The following is a 15001-nucleotide window of genomic DNA, read 5'->3' on the forward strand; positions in this document are numbered from 1 at the left end:
TAAAATGGATATGACTTATAACAGTTTGAGACAAGTTTGAGATTAGATATGTAGGGTGTTAGTGAGAATCTCCATCAGGTAACAGAGATCTGCTTACTATTAAACTGGTATATTTCTGTCATCCATATTCTTGTCACCTCCTTGCCCTTTTCCTTCCCCAAACTTTTTAGAATGTTAACRTAAACTAACAATATTTCAGGAAGAAGAGGATAAAGAAAATTCAGAGAAGGACGAGCAGGTCCCTGAGCCTGAGGAAAGAATGGAGCATGAAACGCAAGGGCAGACTGGGCAAGAAAACCTGCAGAGTGACAGTGCTGTTGAGCTGGCTGGAGATGCTTCAGAGAGGGACCAGTCTAAAGAGGTAAACTACATGAAGTGTATGAGTTAGAAATGCTAGACCTTGGGAGTATGCTTTCAAATCATAATCAAGAAACTGCTGCTGTATTTTAAGAACTGATTGATGTTTTAAAAATTGAATTTTAAATCCACTAAAATAATGAAGATCAGGTAGATACCTTCCTAGTAAACAGTATGGTGAGTTTAGGCTAATTCTTAAGCTGCAGATTTCCTTGTCTGCCTTCCCCAAGARTAATGCTTGCAATTGAGAGACATTTCTCATTCAGGTTGGATGTCAACACAGCATTTCAGTTTAATTTCTGAAACATGGTTGCAATACCTGCTGTGTGGGGAGGTTGGACTAGATGATCTCCAGAGGTCYCTTCCAACCTTACTGATTCTATGATTCTATGAAAATCCCTCTTTCAATTACAATTGCAATTTTTTTGGTGTCTAAGGAATATGGAAGTGGAGCTGCAAGTGCAAATCAGTCAGAAGGCCACGAATCCACACGCATGGCCCGGATGGCTTCTCAGAAGCAAAGCAGAAAAAATACCCAGGTTCGTCTCTCTTTTTCAATTTCTTAAGCTCAGTACAAAATTTGGAAATGGGTAGGATTTAGGTATACTGTGTTAGAACTCTTGTTCTTATCAGTGTTTGGTTGCAGCTCACATGAAGTTAATGGTGTTGATTTGTTCATTTTCAGAGTTTCAAGAGGAAACCTGGTCAGGCAGACAATGAACGCTCAATGGGAGATCACAACGAACGTGTCCATAAGCGACTGAGAACCATAGAATCCAGTAGTGAAGCCAAACAGAATACAACTCAACCTAAACAAAATGTGGAGGAGGCTGATGCATTTGAGCACATTAAACAAGGCCCTGAATGCTATGATGCACAGACCTATGGTATGGTGGTGTTTCTGGATATAAGGAGTTGTCATTGCAGAATTAAGTCCCAAAGCTTCTATTTATCCATAGTTTTTCCCAGTATCATTTTTTTTTTAATTGTTTGGTCTGGTTATGTTTCTTTGGTTTAAGATGCAGCACTATTTCAGTTCAGTAAACACTACTCTTCAATAATTAGGTTCAAACTAATGATAGAATTTTATTTTCAAAAATACTGAATTTGCTCATAAAGATGGGATTTTAGTCTATTAAACCTACTTAAAATCTCTTTTCTCCTAATCTCACTTCATTTACTTTGAAGACAAAATTGCTCCCACACATGCTAAATATTTAGGTTAACATAAAAGGTTCTTTATTCTGTGTCAAACAAATTGATGGCTCTTAAAACTATTCCTCTAATTTAAATCTAATTAAATAAATTTATTTCTAGATTGAGTGCAGTAATTTRTCTATTTTACTCATAAAGTTTTCAGAGCAATAGCTCACTGACACAACATGGCACAACACAGCAAAAGATAAAATTGATGATTGATGAAGTAATGCAGGTGATCTTTTCTGAGGTTCACTAAAATTGATAAGCAGTGGCCTCAGAATGCAATGTTATCTGTAACATTACTACTTTYCCTTTCTTTTTTCCCCTTAATAAATTCCCTCCCCTTGTACAGATGTCGCTAGCAAGGATCAGGAAAAACCTATTATACCTCTTGAAGAAGAAAAGAAAGAGGGAGATCCTGAAGATATACCTATGGAAACAGAAATGCAGAATGATGAGGACCTCAGAGCAGTAGACGCAGAAGAGTTGAAGCCAGAAACAAGGAAGTCTACAGCCACTAAAAATCCTGGTATAAATATTTTARAATTCTAAGTGCACACCCAAAAGTACATCTAAACGTGTATGTAGGTGTTTATAATTACATATAATGTGTTTATATGCATTTTCTAAGACTAAAGTATCTGCTTTTAATTTTTTAAATTGATTGAGTAGCAGTGTGACTTGCTGCTTTCTTTCAAGTTAATGGTCTCTTTATTTGCTGCTTTGAGGAATTCAAAAAGTAAACATTTTTTCACTGTTAGACACAATGCAAATAACTGTTATACACCAATGCATTCCAATCTCAGCAGCAGCACATTACTGACCTTTTATATGTAGTTTCTGACAAAGCATCAGGAGGTTGGGGAGCTGAATGACATCAGGTGCAGCAGCARCACCCAAGTGTTGCTATCTTGCCACTTTCTTGCCTGAGTGGGAACAGAAGTAAACAAAACTAAGCTGYCTCAAATAAAATGTCACAGCTGTGCATGGTTGGTAGATGAGAAGATGACAGATCAGACTTCTTAGCCACACAGCCCATATAAACAAAATGAGCTAGATATAAATAGTATCATGGACAATTTTAACAGCAATGTTTCATTTGAGTGAATCTGAACTAATGAAACTGTAGGCTGGAATTTTGAATGATTTTTCTTACCAAATAACATAAAACGTGCCTGGAGAGAGGAAAGAGCTTTTGCAGCCTGAATTTACCTTYTCTCCTCACATTCCCTTCAGGTTTGATCTCCTCACATAAATCTCTTCCTAAACATATTAGCTGTATGGTACAGGCATGCATGTAATCAGTCTTACAGTATTTGTTTTTCCACAAGATTTTCTAACAGCATGTACTGAAAAACYTGTGTCTTTGAAATATATCATCAAATGTCATACTTCCTTAGAATAATTCTTAAAAAATCAGTTGACTGCAATAAGAAACACTGCTGAAATACAATTTCTAGTCCACTTATTCGTTTCTAATTTGAATTCTGATTGACAAGAAGCCATTCCATAACAGAAGTAGATTCTTCTCATTCAGAATATAAGAAAAAGTTTGCCATTATTTTTTAAATGATGACTTTCTGTATGTTCTTAAATTCCAATGTACCTTATGTTACTTTATCAGAGAGTCTAAGTGACAGTGAATTCCATTCACAGATGGAATTTTCAAGTRTTAGATTTGTTCACTAACACTTCTGTTCATTACATAATAAAGCTGCAAAAGAGAGAAACAGTTTGCCTAAGGAAATGCTTATCTGTTCTAATGTGTTGCAGGTTCCTGTATCATGTGTTCCTAAAGTTGTTTTAGAATTTATTCCTGCAATTGATTATTTTAAAATATATGCACTCTTCCCAAATAATTTCTGGGATGYATTACAAAGCATACRAGTTGGTGTAAAAGAGTTGAGATATAATACTGGTTCTCATATTTTTTTRTATGTGTATACATATATGTGTATTTATATGACCAACGAGGTTAGTAAGAATTCTGTGGTTCCAGGATCAGGTGAAACAGAGTTGGAAATCCAGACTTTTGAATCTGAGGATGTGAATGACTCTACTACTGAAAACACAGCAGAAGTGACAGAAGAGAAGCCAGAGAGAAGCAAGGACTCTACTATACATACAGCCCATCAGTTTCTAGTGGACATTCCCCAGGTATGGGGAGCATCTTCTCATGATTACAGTTATAGAAACACTCTATTTTAAATGACCTGATTTCATGAAATGGAATTGTAATGTTTGGAATTACTTTCATTAGACAATTCARTAGCTTGCTGTTCTTTAATACCAGTATAAAAAGTAACACAAAACCAAAGGTATATACCATGGAATGATACCTTTTAAAATGGAAATACTTCACTATTGATTCTATGTGGGAAGGTCCTTATTTTTGCCCCTTAAAATACCTTTTATTTTGCTAACTGCCAAGGACTGTTTTGCTCAGATGAATTTGCTGGTCAAATTTCCAGGTAGGGAGGAAAGTAATGGGCAAGAGTGTGGCCTGAAGATAAAAAGGATTCAGAGGAGTGTTACAGCTATGCAGCAGTGACCTTAAAATACCACTGTGGACAGAGAACTCATCTCAGTTAGTACTCCACAGTACACTGCAGTGAATTATGAATCTTGTCAGACAAATAGTTGTCATAGCTTAGAAAATCTTGGCACTTCAATTAACACTCATAGTTGCCCAGTATGAAGTGTTAGAGAGCTGTGGAAAAAGCATATTTTGTCATAAGCTTTTCTGGCACATAAGCAGTTGATGGTGGATAACCAGATGACGAAATAAGAATAACAGTGTCTGTTTTAGAAATACACAGATTTTATGTTACATTATTGTGTCCTGAGTACGTACCTTGAGGGAGAGATTTTACTCTCTTAGTACACACAGAAAGGAGTATGTGCCACGTATTTGCTATTTCCCTCTTAATGCATAAAGATGTGTTAAATGAGAGGATACTCTGTTAGTATAGTGAGAATAGCTGAGTGCTTTTCTGCRACTGATGTGAAAAACCAGGAGAAGCACTGACCAGTTCCAGTAGTTAGCATTAAATCAAATGGGAGGGGGAGCCCTTGCAGCAGCWGTTAGAGAGGAAGGGGGAAACACTGCTAAGGAGCAAAGTGCGAGTTCTCATCTTTCAGCAAGAGAAGAAGCCCTCTCTGTGTGCATTCTTGCTCCCTTTCTTAAGCCTGCGGTAGCAATTCAGAGTYCTGCTGCTGTTTCTTGAGGAATGGGAAGTTACTGGTACTGTTTGGTTTATGTTCATAGGATTGTTTTGGTTAACATAGTAAACRTGCAAGTTATGCAGACCACATACTACTGTTTCACTAAATTATGGTCTTGCAAGTCAGGAACATAAGTTGTCACTGAAAGTATAATAAAAGCTGAAGAATTGTAATATACCTTGCATGTCCTTTTACAGAAGATCTTACCAAACAGTATTTTTTGGCAGGTAAAGAGGAAGATGGTATTTGATTYTTTAAGTGTTTAGGTGAGGCTTTGAAATATATATGTGTAATTAATTGAAACACATTTTATTTTGGAAGATACTAGATAAATAGGTAGTAGTAAGTAGTTTGATTGTCATTAAAATCTGATGTTTATGTCAAGATAATTTGAATGAATTGTCCTGAAGTTCTGTATTTGATATTTTCATTGTCTGTATAATATAAATTCTTGGCATTATTTCTGTGCTTACTGTATCACAAGTTTGGTTATCTGAGGGAAGGTGTTCACCCTTCCTGTACATGGACATTATTCAAAAATGGACATTTGGAATGAAATCTTCCTTCAGGTTTTTCAGGTGTTTTTGTGTCTGAAAGAATGAGAACACGGCCTCTTTTTATAATCTGCTAAGGTTTGAGAATCAAGAGATGTGTGAACTTACTTTACTGTCTCACATATACTTTCAGCGCATCATTAGAGATCCTGAAGAGCTGAGAAAGGAACTCGAAAGGCAGTTGGAAGCTTGGCAGATGCTGCAGTCTGGAAATCCAGATGAGGTTAGTGACCTCATTTTAATATAAAACTCTGTCTTCAGAATCTTTGGTGTACATTATTTCATTTTGTTTTCCTGCTGAAGCATTGAGGAAGCAGAGCAGACTGGAATCTAAATATTCAAAATTGTATGATTTTAATTGCTGGGGGTTTTTTGTTATGTTTAACTTCTCCAGGAAGAAAAATGATCCTATTTTTAAAGCAGGGCAATGCTTTAGTTCTACTTTCAACATGCTCTGTGCAATCTGCAGAAAGTTATTCTGCATTCATCTTGATAATGATCTCTAAAAATTGCATAGTTAGGGATATTTTTCTTAGCCCTGCCAAGTTCCTTCCATTTTGAGTAAGTGTCATATACAGTTAACAGTGTCAGATACCACTTTCACAAAATCAGAATTAACAGAAGGTGCCTCCTTCAGTTGCAGTGATAGAGTTTGAGTTAACTAACATCAGAACCAGAATCTGATGTTAGATATTGGCTCTATCTGAGCCATGACTCATAAAACRTATTTGGAAATCATTCCTGAATGAAATGGCCAGAGTAGAGACTTATTTTGCTGAAACATAATTAACGTAAATAACGTTGGTTTTGATGTCTGGTGGAGAACTTTGCAGTTTATGGCTTGCCTTGCTGTAATACTGACTCTGAGATGGTGGCCATTACCAGATGTTCCTGTATTGGCAGCAACACTAAAGTTGCTTCATCAGCTTCTGGAGAAATGATCATTGCATGTTGTAGCTCTGTGGCAGCAAAAGGAATGCTTTAAGTCTAATGCATGTTGTCACTGTTTTATAGAGTGTTCAYAAAACTCCCTCATAGTTTCACCTGATAATTACTTAATACTTTCCCCTTTGTACACTGAAGTTTATTTTCTTCTTTCAGGCAGTGCTTCCAAGTGTTTTGGTTTTGCATAGTTCACATTTGTTTCTTTCATTACTATAATGTGTTTTAGGAAAAGGAAGCAACACAGTTGTGGCAGAACTATTTGGCACTGACAGCTCCTCTATCACAGCAGCTTTGTGAACAACTACGACTCATATTGGAACCCACACAGGCAGCCAAGCTGAAGTAAGTTGGGTCTTTCTGAGGCTGTTAAACTCTTATTTTGAGAACTTAATGTCTTTACAATGGCAGCTTCATGCCTTCCTTCCATTTTAGGTGCATAGAATTAAGAGCTTCTCTTAGAAGCACTAAACATCCATCTTTGAATAGAAATAAATGTGTTTTTTTTTTTTAATCTATACCTACATATGAAAATTACAAATGCTGTATCTACAATATTTTACTTTTTTTTTTCTGCATATGCTGCATAGGTCAGGATTTTCAGAGTTAAGTATTTATCAATAATCCCCTTAACTTCATCTGTTTCCCTTTTAACTTTCAGAGGAGACTACAGAACAGGGAAAAGACTGAACATGCGCAAAGTGATCCCATATATTGCTAGTCAGTTCCGAAAAGACAAGATCTGGCTGCGAAGGACCAAGCCTAGCAAACGACAGTACCAGATTTGCTTGGCTATTGATGATTCCTCTAGTATGATAGACAATCACTCTAAACAGGTAAAAATAAAGCAGGAAAGCAGGGGGAAAAAAATCCCTTGTTGATGAATATTTTATCAGCTGTTGACCTGTTYCACACAGAAGTGGTGATAATTAGAAAGCCTGACGTTGGTGATCTAGAGCGGTTATTTTTCTGGTTCATAGACTTGAACTCTACAAAAGGCTGAAATTTGCTTAGTTRTACAGTTCATGGGAACATTAAGTATCAGTTCATCATAGTTCTCTTGCAGGCTTTCTACTAAAAATGTGTTCCTTCTAAATAGTTATTTCAGCATTTTAATTCAATAGGCTGCATAAAGTGGTGTGTCTACCTAAATCGACARGCTGAGGTCCTCAAGTAGTCATTGCAATAAAAATATGCTACTTCTATCTCACATAACTATACTAGCAAACCAGATAGGCAGTCTTTTGTTTACTAGAAGATGAAAAATAAATTCAATAACATTTTGCTTACTGAACACTGAACTGAGTAAAACCTGAAAAATCTTATTTAGTCTTCATTGAAGTTTTTTGTTTAATAGCTTGCATATGAATCCCTAGCAGTTATTGGAAATGCACTGACTCTTCTAGAAGTGGGACAAATTGCTGTGTGTAGGTGAGTTTATTTTAAATGTGATTTCTTTTTTTCAAGATTTCAGAACAGATTAGTACCAGCTTTAAGCTCATACTACTTTTTTTTAACTTTTATTTTTTTTTAAGCTTTGGAGAGACTGTTCAGCTACTGCACCCATTCCACGAACAATTCAATGACCAGTCAGGAACACGGATATTGCGCCTTTGCAAATTTCAGCAAAAGAAAACAAAGATAGCTCAGGTACGCAATAATGCCCCCTGGGCAACAGGTTTACAAATCTTTTGCAGGCAAGACATCAACAGCTTCCTGGCTTCATAGTCACGTGGTAACTTGAACAGGTTGTTTATATTTGAGTGTTTGACTGCTGATTAAATAGCAATGAGACAGTGGTTAGTATCTTGTAAGACTTAAAGGATTTTGCTTGCTTTTAATTCTGATCTATGTCACTTTAAAAGATTCAATTATCTCTGTACTGGGTCTTAACCTGTATTTTAGGTACGAGCTATCAATCTTACTCTTGTCTGTGCCCCATTGTCAAATGCCATCAAAGTGTGTGGGAACTCGGGAGGTATTCATGCCATGGGTTCAAGCATAGGAGAAGAAGGAAGAACTTCAACGTTTGTCAGATATCACTTGACTGGTTCCTGAAGAAAAAAACATTTTTGTTGAACTCTGCCTTTTCTATGTTAAGTAATACCACATATATTGCATAGAGGTTGCTGCTGACTGTAACTGTATTCTAGGGCTGCAGTCCTTATCAATTGCTGAAGTAGTTATTCAAGTCTGGAAAAGTAAGAGTGCAAAAAAAACTTCCTAAAAGAAGAAAATTTCACAAATATCCAAAAAGTATTACTACAGAAAGTTAGTTTTTCTCTGATAAAAACCTGTATTTTTCCCCTGCTGTAAAGATTTAMTCTTAGCACCTGTTGCTAAAATTAGACACTTAAAATTGGCACTTCCGAATATTTATCTCAGTGAGCAAACTGAGGAGTGCTCTCCGCTGTTAATGTTTGTTTTTATTAAGTTTTGGAACAGCTGGAACTTTGCAGAGGACTGGAAGGCAAATGTTCTGTCAGTATTACATGTAAARGCAGGAGACCCGAGCAGCTTGATTGTGATCTTAAGCATGCTGAAATAGGGAGCAATTGACAATTTACATCTTAATTATAATGATAAAAATGTAACTAGATAAACTGGTTACAAGTGGAAGCTGAAAAAGCTCAACCTGGAAATAGTGTATACTTTTAACAATGAGGTTAATTATTTGAACAGCTTATGGAAGTTTTGATGGCTTCATTAGCACTGGAAAACTTGAAATTCAAATTGAAGGCTTTTTTGAAGATTCTGTAGTTCAAAAATAGTTAATAAAATTGAAGCAGGAGTTAATGCAGGGAAGTGCCATGATCTGTGTTTGTGTAAGCAGTCAAACTAAACTGTCTTGGCATTTAAAATACAGAAATGTGTTTTTCATAAATACTACGATTATTATTTTTATTATTTTATAATAAAATCTGACCAACGTATTTGCTTCTTCTGCAGTTTCTAGAATCTTCAGCAAATATGTTTGCTGCAGCACGGCAATTATCTCAAAATATTAATCCAGGTAAGCTTTTTTTATGTTAATATTCTTGTTGCTATGGCAACTGAATTATTGCTGTGGTCCCAAAGCAACATCTTCTCAAAAAGACTCCTTCCACTGAGACATCACTTGCCCTAGGCTTTGGGTATTGCTTTCTCTAAAAGAACATTTGCTTGAAATTTAGCTCAAAACCCAGAAGACATTTACTTCATAATTATCAGTAGATCACTGAAATTCTGTTCAATGCTTTTTAAAAAGAGCATGCCTTACTTGCCTCTTTTAAGAAAAAATCCTCAGTCATGTTTACCTTAATGAAATTGAGAACTCGAGGTCTTAGACACTGCCTGCTTCTGAGCATCATCCAGCCTCCTATTGACTGTAACTTGCTAAGCACTTGAGAGTCTGACTTGCATAGRTATCCAGAAGCACCTTGTTCTGAAGAGAAATGCTTGCTTCCTACCTGCCTTTCACTGTGGTGCAGATTTAGGTTATGAGCTGCTCGCATTTCCCAGGAAAGCTGGAAGGCTGGTTATCTCAGGGCTGAGCTACAAGTAGCCTCTGTTAGTCTGCTTTGTGTTTGTTAGAAGCTTGTCATGGTGGTACCTATATTTTCAAAAACAGTCTTGTAGTTAAAGCACTTCAGAAGCAGGCAACCCAGGTTTCAGAATCCACTTCTTTGCTTTGCAGCAGAGTGCCCAGGCTGCCAGAGTRTTCGGAGTGCGAGACATGTCTTCTCCTGTTGAATTAGGTCAGTGTGCAGTAACAAGCACATGGAGCTAGCAAGAGAACAGGTGGTAGGAGACATCACCACCCTTTTGTAAAAAGACTAAGCCCTGCCACATTCGGGACTTGTCTGCAGAAAAGTTGTAAGCCATTGAGGGCAGGACTTGCATTTCCTGCTGACTCRACTCCTCTGTAGTGTTTTTTGAGAGACAGAGAGAGAGGGGGAGAGAGAACATGTAACCTAGCTGGAATGGGTGGCCCTTTAGAGAGGCATGCCTGCTGACTATGGGCAACTTAGGCAAGCCAGAGCAAGGGGCAGAATACTTGGTACTAGTCCCAAGGCCTGAATGCCCTTTCATGGTTGGACTGCCTTGAATGTGCCTTTCTGTTTAGTTTCATCCAGAAGTAGCCCATTTGGGGTACTGAAAGATTGCTCAGTGATGGAAGCCAAGGCCCATTAAAAAGGAGACAACAGGGAAACACACTCAAAAGCATAATTCTAGTCCAAAGTGAAATGCTAGTATAGGTGGACCCATAGGTACCTGCTTTAGAAGAGCTAGACATGGTCTGTTCCAGTGTAGCAGCCACTACTCTGCAAAGCTAGTGATTAGTGGTTGGACTCTTAAAATTTAGCCAACATTTAACTCCTCGGCACTTAYTGGGCAAGAAGGGCAAGGCCATGACTCAATTCCTTAGATATCTTACATGCCTTTCATCCTTTTTATGGACTTTTTTTTTTTTCTCAAGTTGTTCTCAGTGGTTCCATGCAGTGGAAAGGATTATCTTTCTTGACCTACTTAAACTGCATTTACAATGTTAAGTCACAGAATTTTATCTGATACTCACCTTCCTTCCAAAAACTCTGAGAGTTTTTCCRTTATACCTTCAGGACTAACAACAAAATATTCTATTTCTCTTTTAAATATATTACTCTAAATTTCTGTAATTTAAACTGTTCTTTGTGCTTAGAAACAGCACAGCTGCTTTTGATCGTATCTGATGGAAGAGGCCTTTTCTTGGAAGGCAAGGAACGAGTGACAGCAGCAGTTCGTGCAGCTCAGAATGCCAATATCTTTGTCATTTTCGTAGTGTTGGACAATCCTAATTCCCGGGTGAGTGAATGAACAATGGAAAAGTGTGCAAGTACAGTGAATGAGAACTGATACAAATCTTTTTCTTATCTTCGTAGCGCTTGATAGCTATCTTGCATCTTTTGCAGAGGTCAAAGATAGATAGTCCCATTTCACATTTTTCAGTGTCAGATCTTCTATAATTTCTCCCTATTCCCTAATCCCTACTGTGATGAAACAAACAAACAAACAACAACAAAAAAAAACCACACAGCTTCTATGCTACAAATATCCTGAATAAGAACTGCTTTTTTCTAATGTGGATGACTGTAGATTTTGCCATCAGAGAGCTGGCTGGCAGGCTGACAAATAACTTTGAGAGCTGCTTTGTTCCTTCTCAATTTTGATTCTAAATGATTTCTTCTGACAGCAGTCTCCATTTGACCAGACAGCTGGAGTCAATATGAAATTAAGCCTCAGACAGAAGGACTATATGAGAGTTATTTAGTGCCTAAATTAGGGAAGTTGGATACTGTATTTGCTATCTGGGAAAAAAAGTGTCAAATTTCAAAGGTTAGGAAGCTGAACCATCTGGAGGTTTTCAGCTGTCAGAGTGCAGTAAGTGGGCAAACTTGAGCTTCACTATGTGGTGAAGCCAGGTAAGGAAGAATGTACTTGAATAGTTCATGTTTTCTTAGTATCGTATTTATTATCATTATTTTCCATAGGAAAACTCAACTGCATGGTACTAAATCCTTGTTGAAAACTTAATTCTCTAGCTGACAAACTGTTATAAATTTCTGATTAAGTCTAGCTATGATGTCAAGCTAAAATTCTGAGCAGTGAAAATGCACTTTTCACAAGGGTGGTTAATTTTTTGAAGCACTACCKTGATCAATTAGGAAGCTACTTTACAAGAAGTACAGTTGGGGTTTAATCTGTTTTTGTCATTTGTCACTTTCAGCCCTAAAGAGCTTACAGATGACAGGAAGTGTCAGCAGAAGTCATCAAATGTATACAAGTAAACTAATAACAGTAAACTAAAATCATAAAATACTAAGGAAAGATAGAATTTATTTATAGAAGTTCATATTGCAAAAGCTTTTCTGATATCTTTTATAGTTGTTTGTTTAGAGCACTTCTAGATAGAAAGGTAAAAGCATTTAGCAGCTTCATGTTCAGTTTTTGATTTTTGATTTGACCTGCAATAGAACATTTATGTTTTTAATCTGATTTTTTTTATTAACCCTTAATTTAACAAAGGAGGAATTTCAAGTATTTGAAAAAATAGCATAAATGATACCAAAGGCCAGTAAAGAATGCATGTAGTTTAGTAGTCCCATCGATTTTTTTTTTCTTTTTTTTAACAGGATTCCATCTTGGACATTAAAGTTCCTATATTCAAAGGACCTGGAGAATTGCCTGAAATCAGATCTTACATGGAAGAATTCCCATTCCCGTTCTACATGATCCTTAGAGATGTGAATTCTCTTCCAGAAACTCTCAGTGATGCTCTCAGACAGTGGTTTGAACTGGTGACTGCCTCAGATACTTTGTAGAGTTTGTAGACACAAGTAAATACCTGATTGCTGCTAAATTGCTGAAATATATGAAATGATATTTTGTTGATGAGTTCACAAGGTCTCTTTCTAACTAGGATTAATGTGCAGAAGCTGCCTTCTAGCAGTCAGACAGCCTAAGAACAAAATGGTTTAGGTGCACTCTCCTGTTTTTCAGAGGAGATTATGCAATGGTGAGACTGTCTTTGATTGCCTATTCCCATAAACAATATAAAACTTTCTTCAACTTCTCTTGTAATAATTTATTACTTAAGGAAAATAAAAAGTATTTGTAACATTCACAGAAGTAAAATTATTCCTACCACTGTCTACTGCAATAACAAAAATCAGTCTTGCTTCTGGGWAGGTGCTTCTGCATTAGAACTTCAGCTGTCTTGCAGAAGCATTCTTTCGTTTCACCCATGCGGCTGATGCCTCTTTGGGAAGGAGAGGGAAACAGGGAAAGCAGATCRTTTTACACAACCAAAAAATAAGTACTTGAATACTTGAAACTTATACAATTAAACACATCCTCTTTAATTATTGCAATTTTTTTTCTGATAATGTCAACAGGGAGTCTTACAAAAAATGCCATTATGTGATCTTCCCTTTATTGATCAGCTGACACTGTGAAGTTTGCCCCTCTGTCCAAGGCAGACATTCAGGACCGTTTCATTAACCAGGTGTCTTAAAGCTGGACATGATTTTTCATTGCAAAAGCTATGCATCTTATATTGTCTGTACTAATAAAAAGAGGTACCACTGTTTGTAATTATGATGTCTGTTCTTTCACTTGATCAAAATGCGATTAAATCAAAACAATCTTGCCACATGGAAAAGCTGTGCAGTATGTGACRCTGCACAAACATGACTTTTTGTATCAAACACACTCTGATTTTTGTAATTTCAAAACCTGTCCTCCTTTTATGAGGATATACCAGCTTGGAGTTTTTATTACTGGTCCATTCTTTTGACTCCTTTCCATTCTGCTCAGACAGTGAAAATCTGCATGAATATTAAGCTACAGTTTAAACACCATTAGAGTCTAAACCCTCTTTTTGAAGATTTTTCTTGGCATATAGAAATTGAAGGTGTCTGACTTGCAGTGTGGTGTGTGGGTTTGCCAGAGAATGGCTGGAATATGGGTGTGTTCTCAAAGATGAGCTTATTTTCTTTGGCTCTGGATGGAAAAATAGTAACTGAGGTATCTTGAGCTGCTGTGAGATAGCAGCTCTGACAAAACCCAGAGATGAAATTGCCAGCAAGGATGTTTGTTGTGATACTTTTGTGACATACCTGAGATTTGCTGCAGTTAATTCATGATAAGCAAACTGCAGAACTGAAAGGGGAAAACTCTATCTCATCAGAATTTAAATGTCTGGTAGTATGCTTCCCAGATTATTTAACTCTCTTGCACATGTACAGAAATATCTGCATGCTGTGGGAATTTAACTGTGAAATCAGGTGTTCTTAGAAAATTCTCCAGGATGTATTTCCTTTTCAAATTTCTGTTGGATAGCAAGAGCATAGGTGAAAAAGGCTCTTATGTCATCAGACAGCCAATGAAAAACGTGGGAAAAATATTTACAAAATGGGATGTATGTAGCTTAAGATCACAAGGATGCACTTGCAACATGAATTATACAGTGTAAGCCCCTGCACCACCTTTGCAGCCTAAGACACAATCTTATGAGCAAAGCTGAGTGCAGTAAAATGCTTATGTGAACACAGCGCTTTCTCTAGCTATCATTAACAAAGGGCTTGCAGTGTATTTGGTGCAAGCAAGCACTGAGTAAATGAGGTACAAAAGAAATGTGTTAACTGTTTTGAGGGTGTTTTTTTCTTTTCTTCCCCCTGCAAACCAGCTCCTTGACCTTCACTACGGTGAACGTCATAGTTAGTGGCCTGCACTGTGAGCAGCAGTGACAGCTCTGCAAGTACATAAAAAGCAGCAGAAGGTAACGAATGTCTTGTAGTTGCTTGATGCCATCCTGGTGTTACTGCACCGAGTGTGCTGGCTGTCACGTTTTGTTGAGTGCAAGTGAATTCTAATCCTAGGAGAAAATGGGAAAGGGATCCCTATCCTCCCCTTCCCCCCATCCTCTTATTACACTGATTGGTGGAGGTTTTTACCCCAGCGCGGTGCCTCTGGCTCCGGTTTTGGCTCAGCCGCTGCTGCGCGGGAGCACAGGCCGCGGGGGGGCTCCGCAGGCCCCGCCATGCCAGGGGCCGCCTCCCTGCGCGGCACCGCCCTTGCTACCAGCGCCAGCCGCGGCCCGGGCGGGGCTCAGGGGGGCCCGTGGTTCGCAGCCCTAAGCGGAGCCGCCTCGGCGGCAAACGCTTAACGCCTCGCGGAGACCTGCGCGTGGGGCGGGCGGCAAA

General features: G+C 37.7%; 2 protein-coding genes across 2 annotated transcripts in view; both read left to right on the top strand.

Moving 5' to 3' along the window:
* Positions 1-13391, top strand: part of MDN1 (midasin AAA ATPase 1) — a 111759-nt gene extending 98368 nt beyond the window's left edge. Inside the window, exons 90-102 of the mRNA XM_085318687.1 lie at positions 200-361; positions 795-896; positions 1043-1244; positions 1910-2086; positions 3557-3714; positions 5470-5559; positions 6508-6623; positions 6940-7114; positions 7636-7709; positions 7814-7928; positions 9228-9291; positions 10960-11102; positions 12431-13391. Coding sequence (XP_085174813.1) covers positions 200-361; positions 795-896; positions 1043-1244; positions 1910-2086; positions 3557-3714; positions 5470-5559; positions 6508-6623; positions 6940-7114; positions 7636-7709; positions 7814-7928; positions 9228-9291; positions 10960-11102; positions 12431-12619 — 1767 coding nt within the window. The 3' untranslated portion in view covers positions 12620-13391. The remainder of the gene's footprint in view (positions 1-199; positions 362-794; positions 897-1042; positions 1245-1909; positions 2087-3556; positions 3715-5469; positions 5560-6507; positions 6624-6939; positions 7115-7635; positions 7710-7813; positions 7929-9227; positions 9292-10959; positions 11103-12430) is intronic.
* Positions 13392-14210: 819 nt separating this feature from the next.
* LYRM2 (LYR motif containing 2) overlaps positions 14211-15001 on the top strand; it is a 2554-nt gene continuing 1763 nt past the window's right edge. Inside the window, exon 1 of the mRNA XM_085318704.1 lies at positions 14211-14217. Coding sequence (XP_085174830.1) covers positions 14211-14217 — 7 coding nt within the window. The remainder of the gene's footprint in view (positions 14218-15001) is intronic.

Source organism: Rhea americana, unplaced genomic scaffold (assembly GCF_003343005.1).
Source record: "Rhea americana isolate MKP2758 unplaced genomic scaffold, rheAme1 scaffold_55, whole genome shotgun sequence".
Taxonomy (NCBI): domain Eukaryota; kingdom Metazoa; phylum Chordata; class Aves; order Rheiformes; family Rheidae; genus Rhea; species Rhea americana.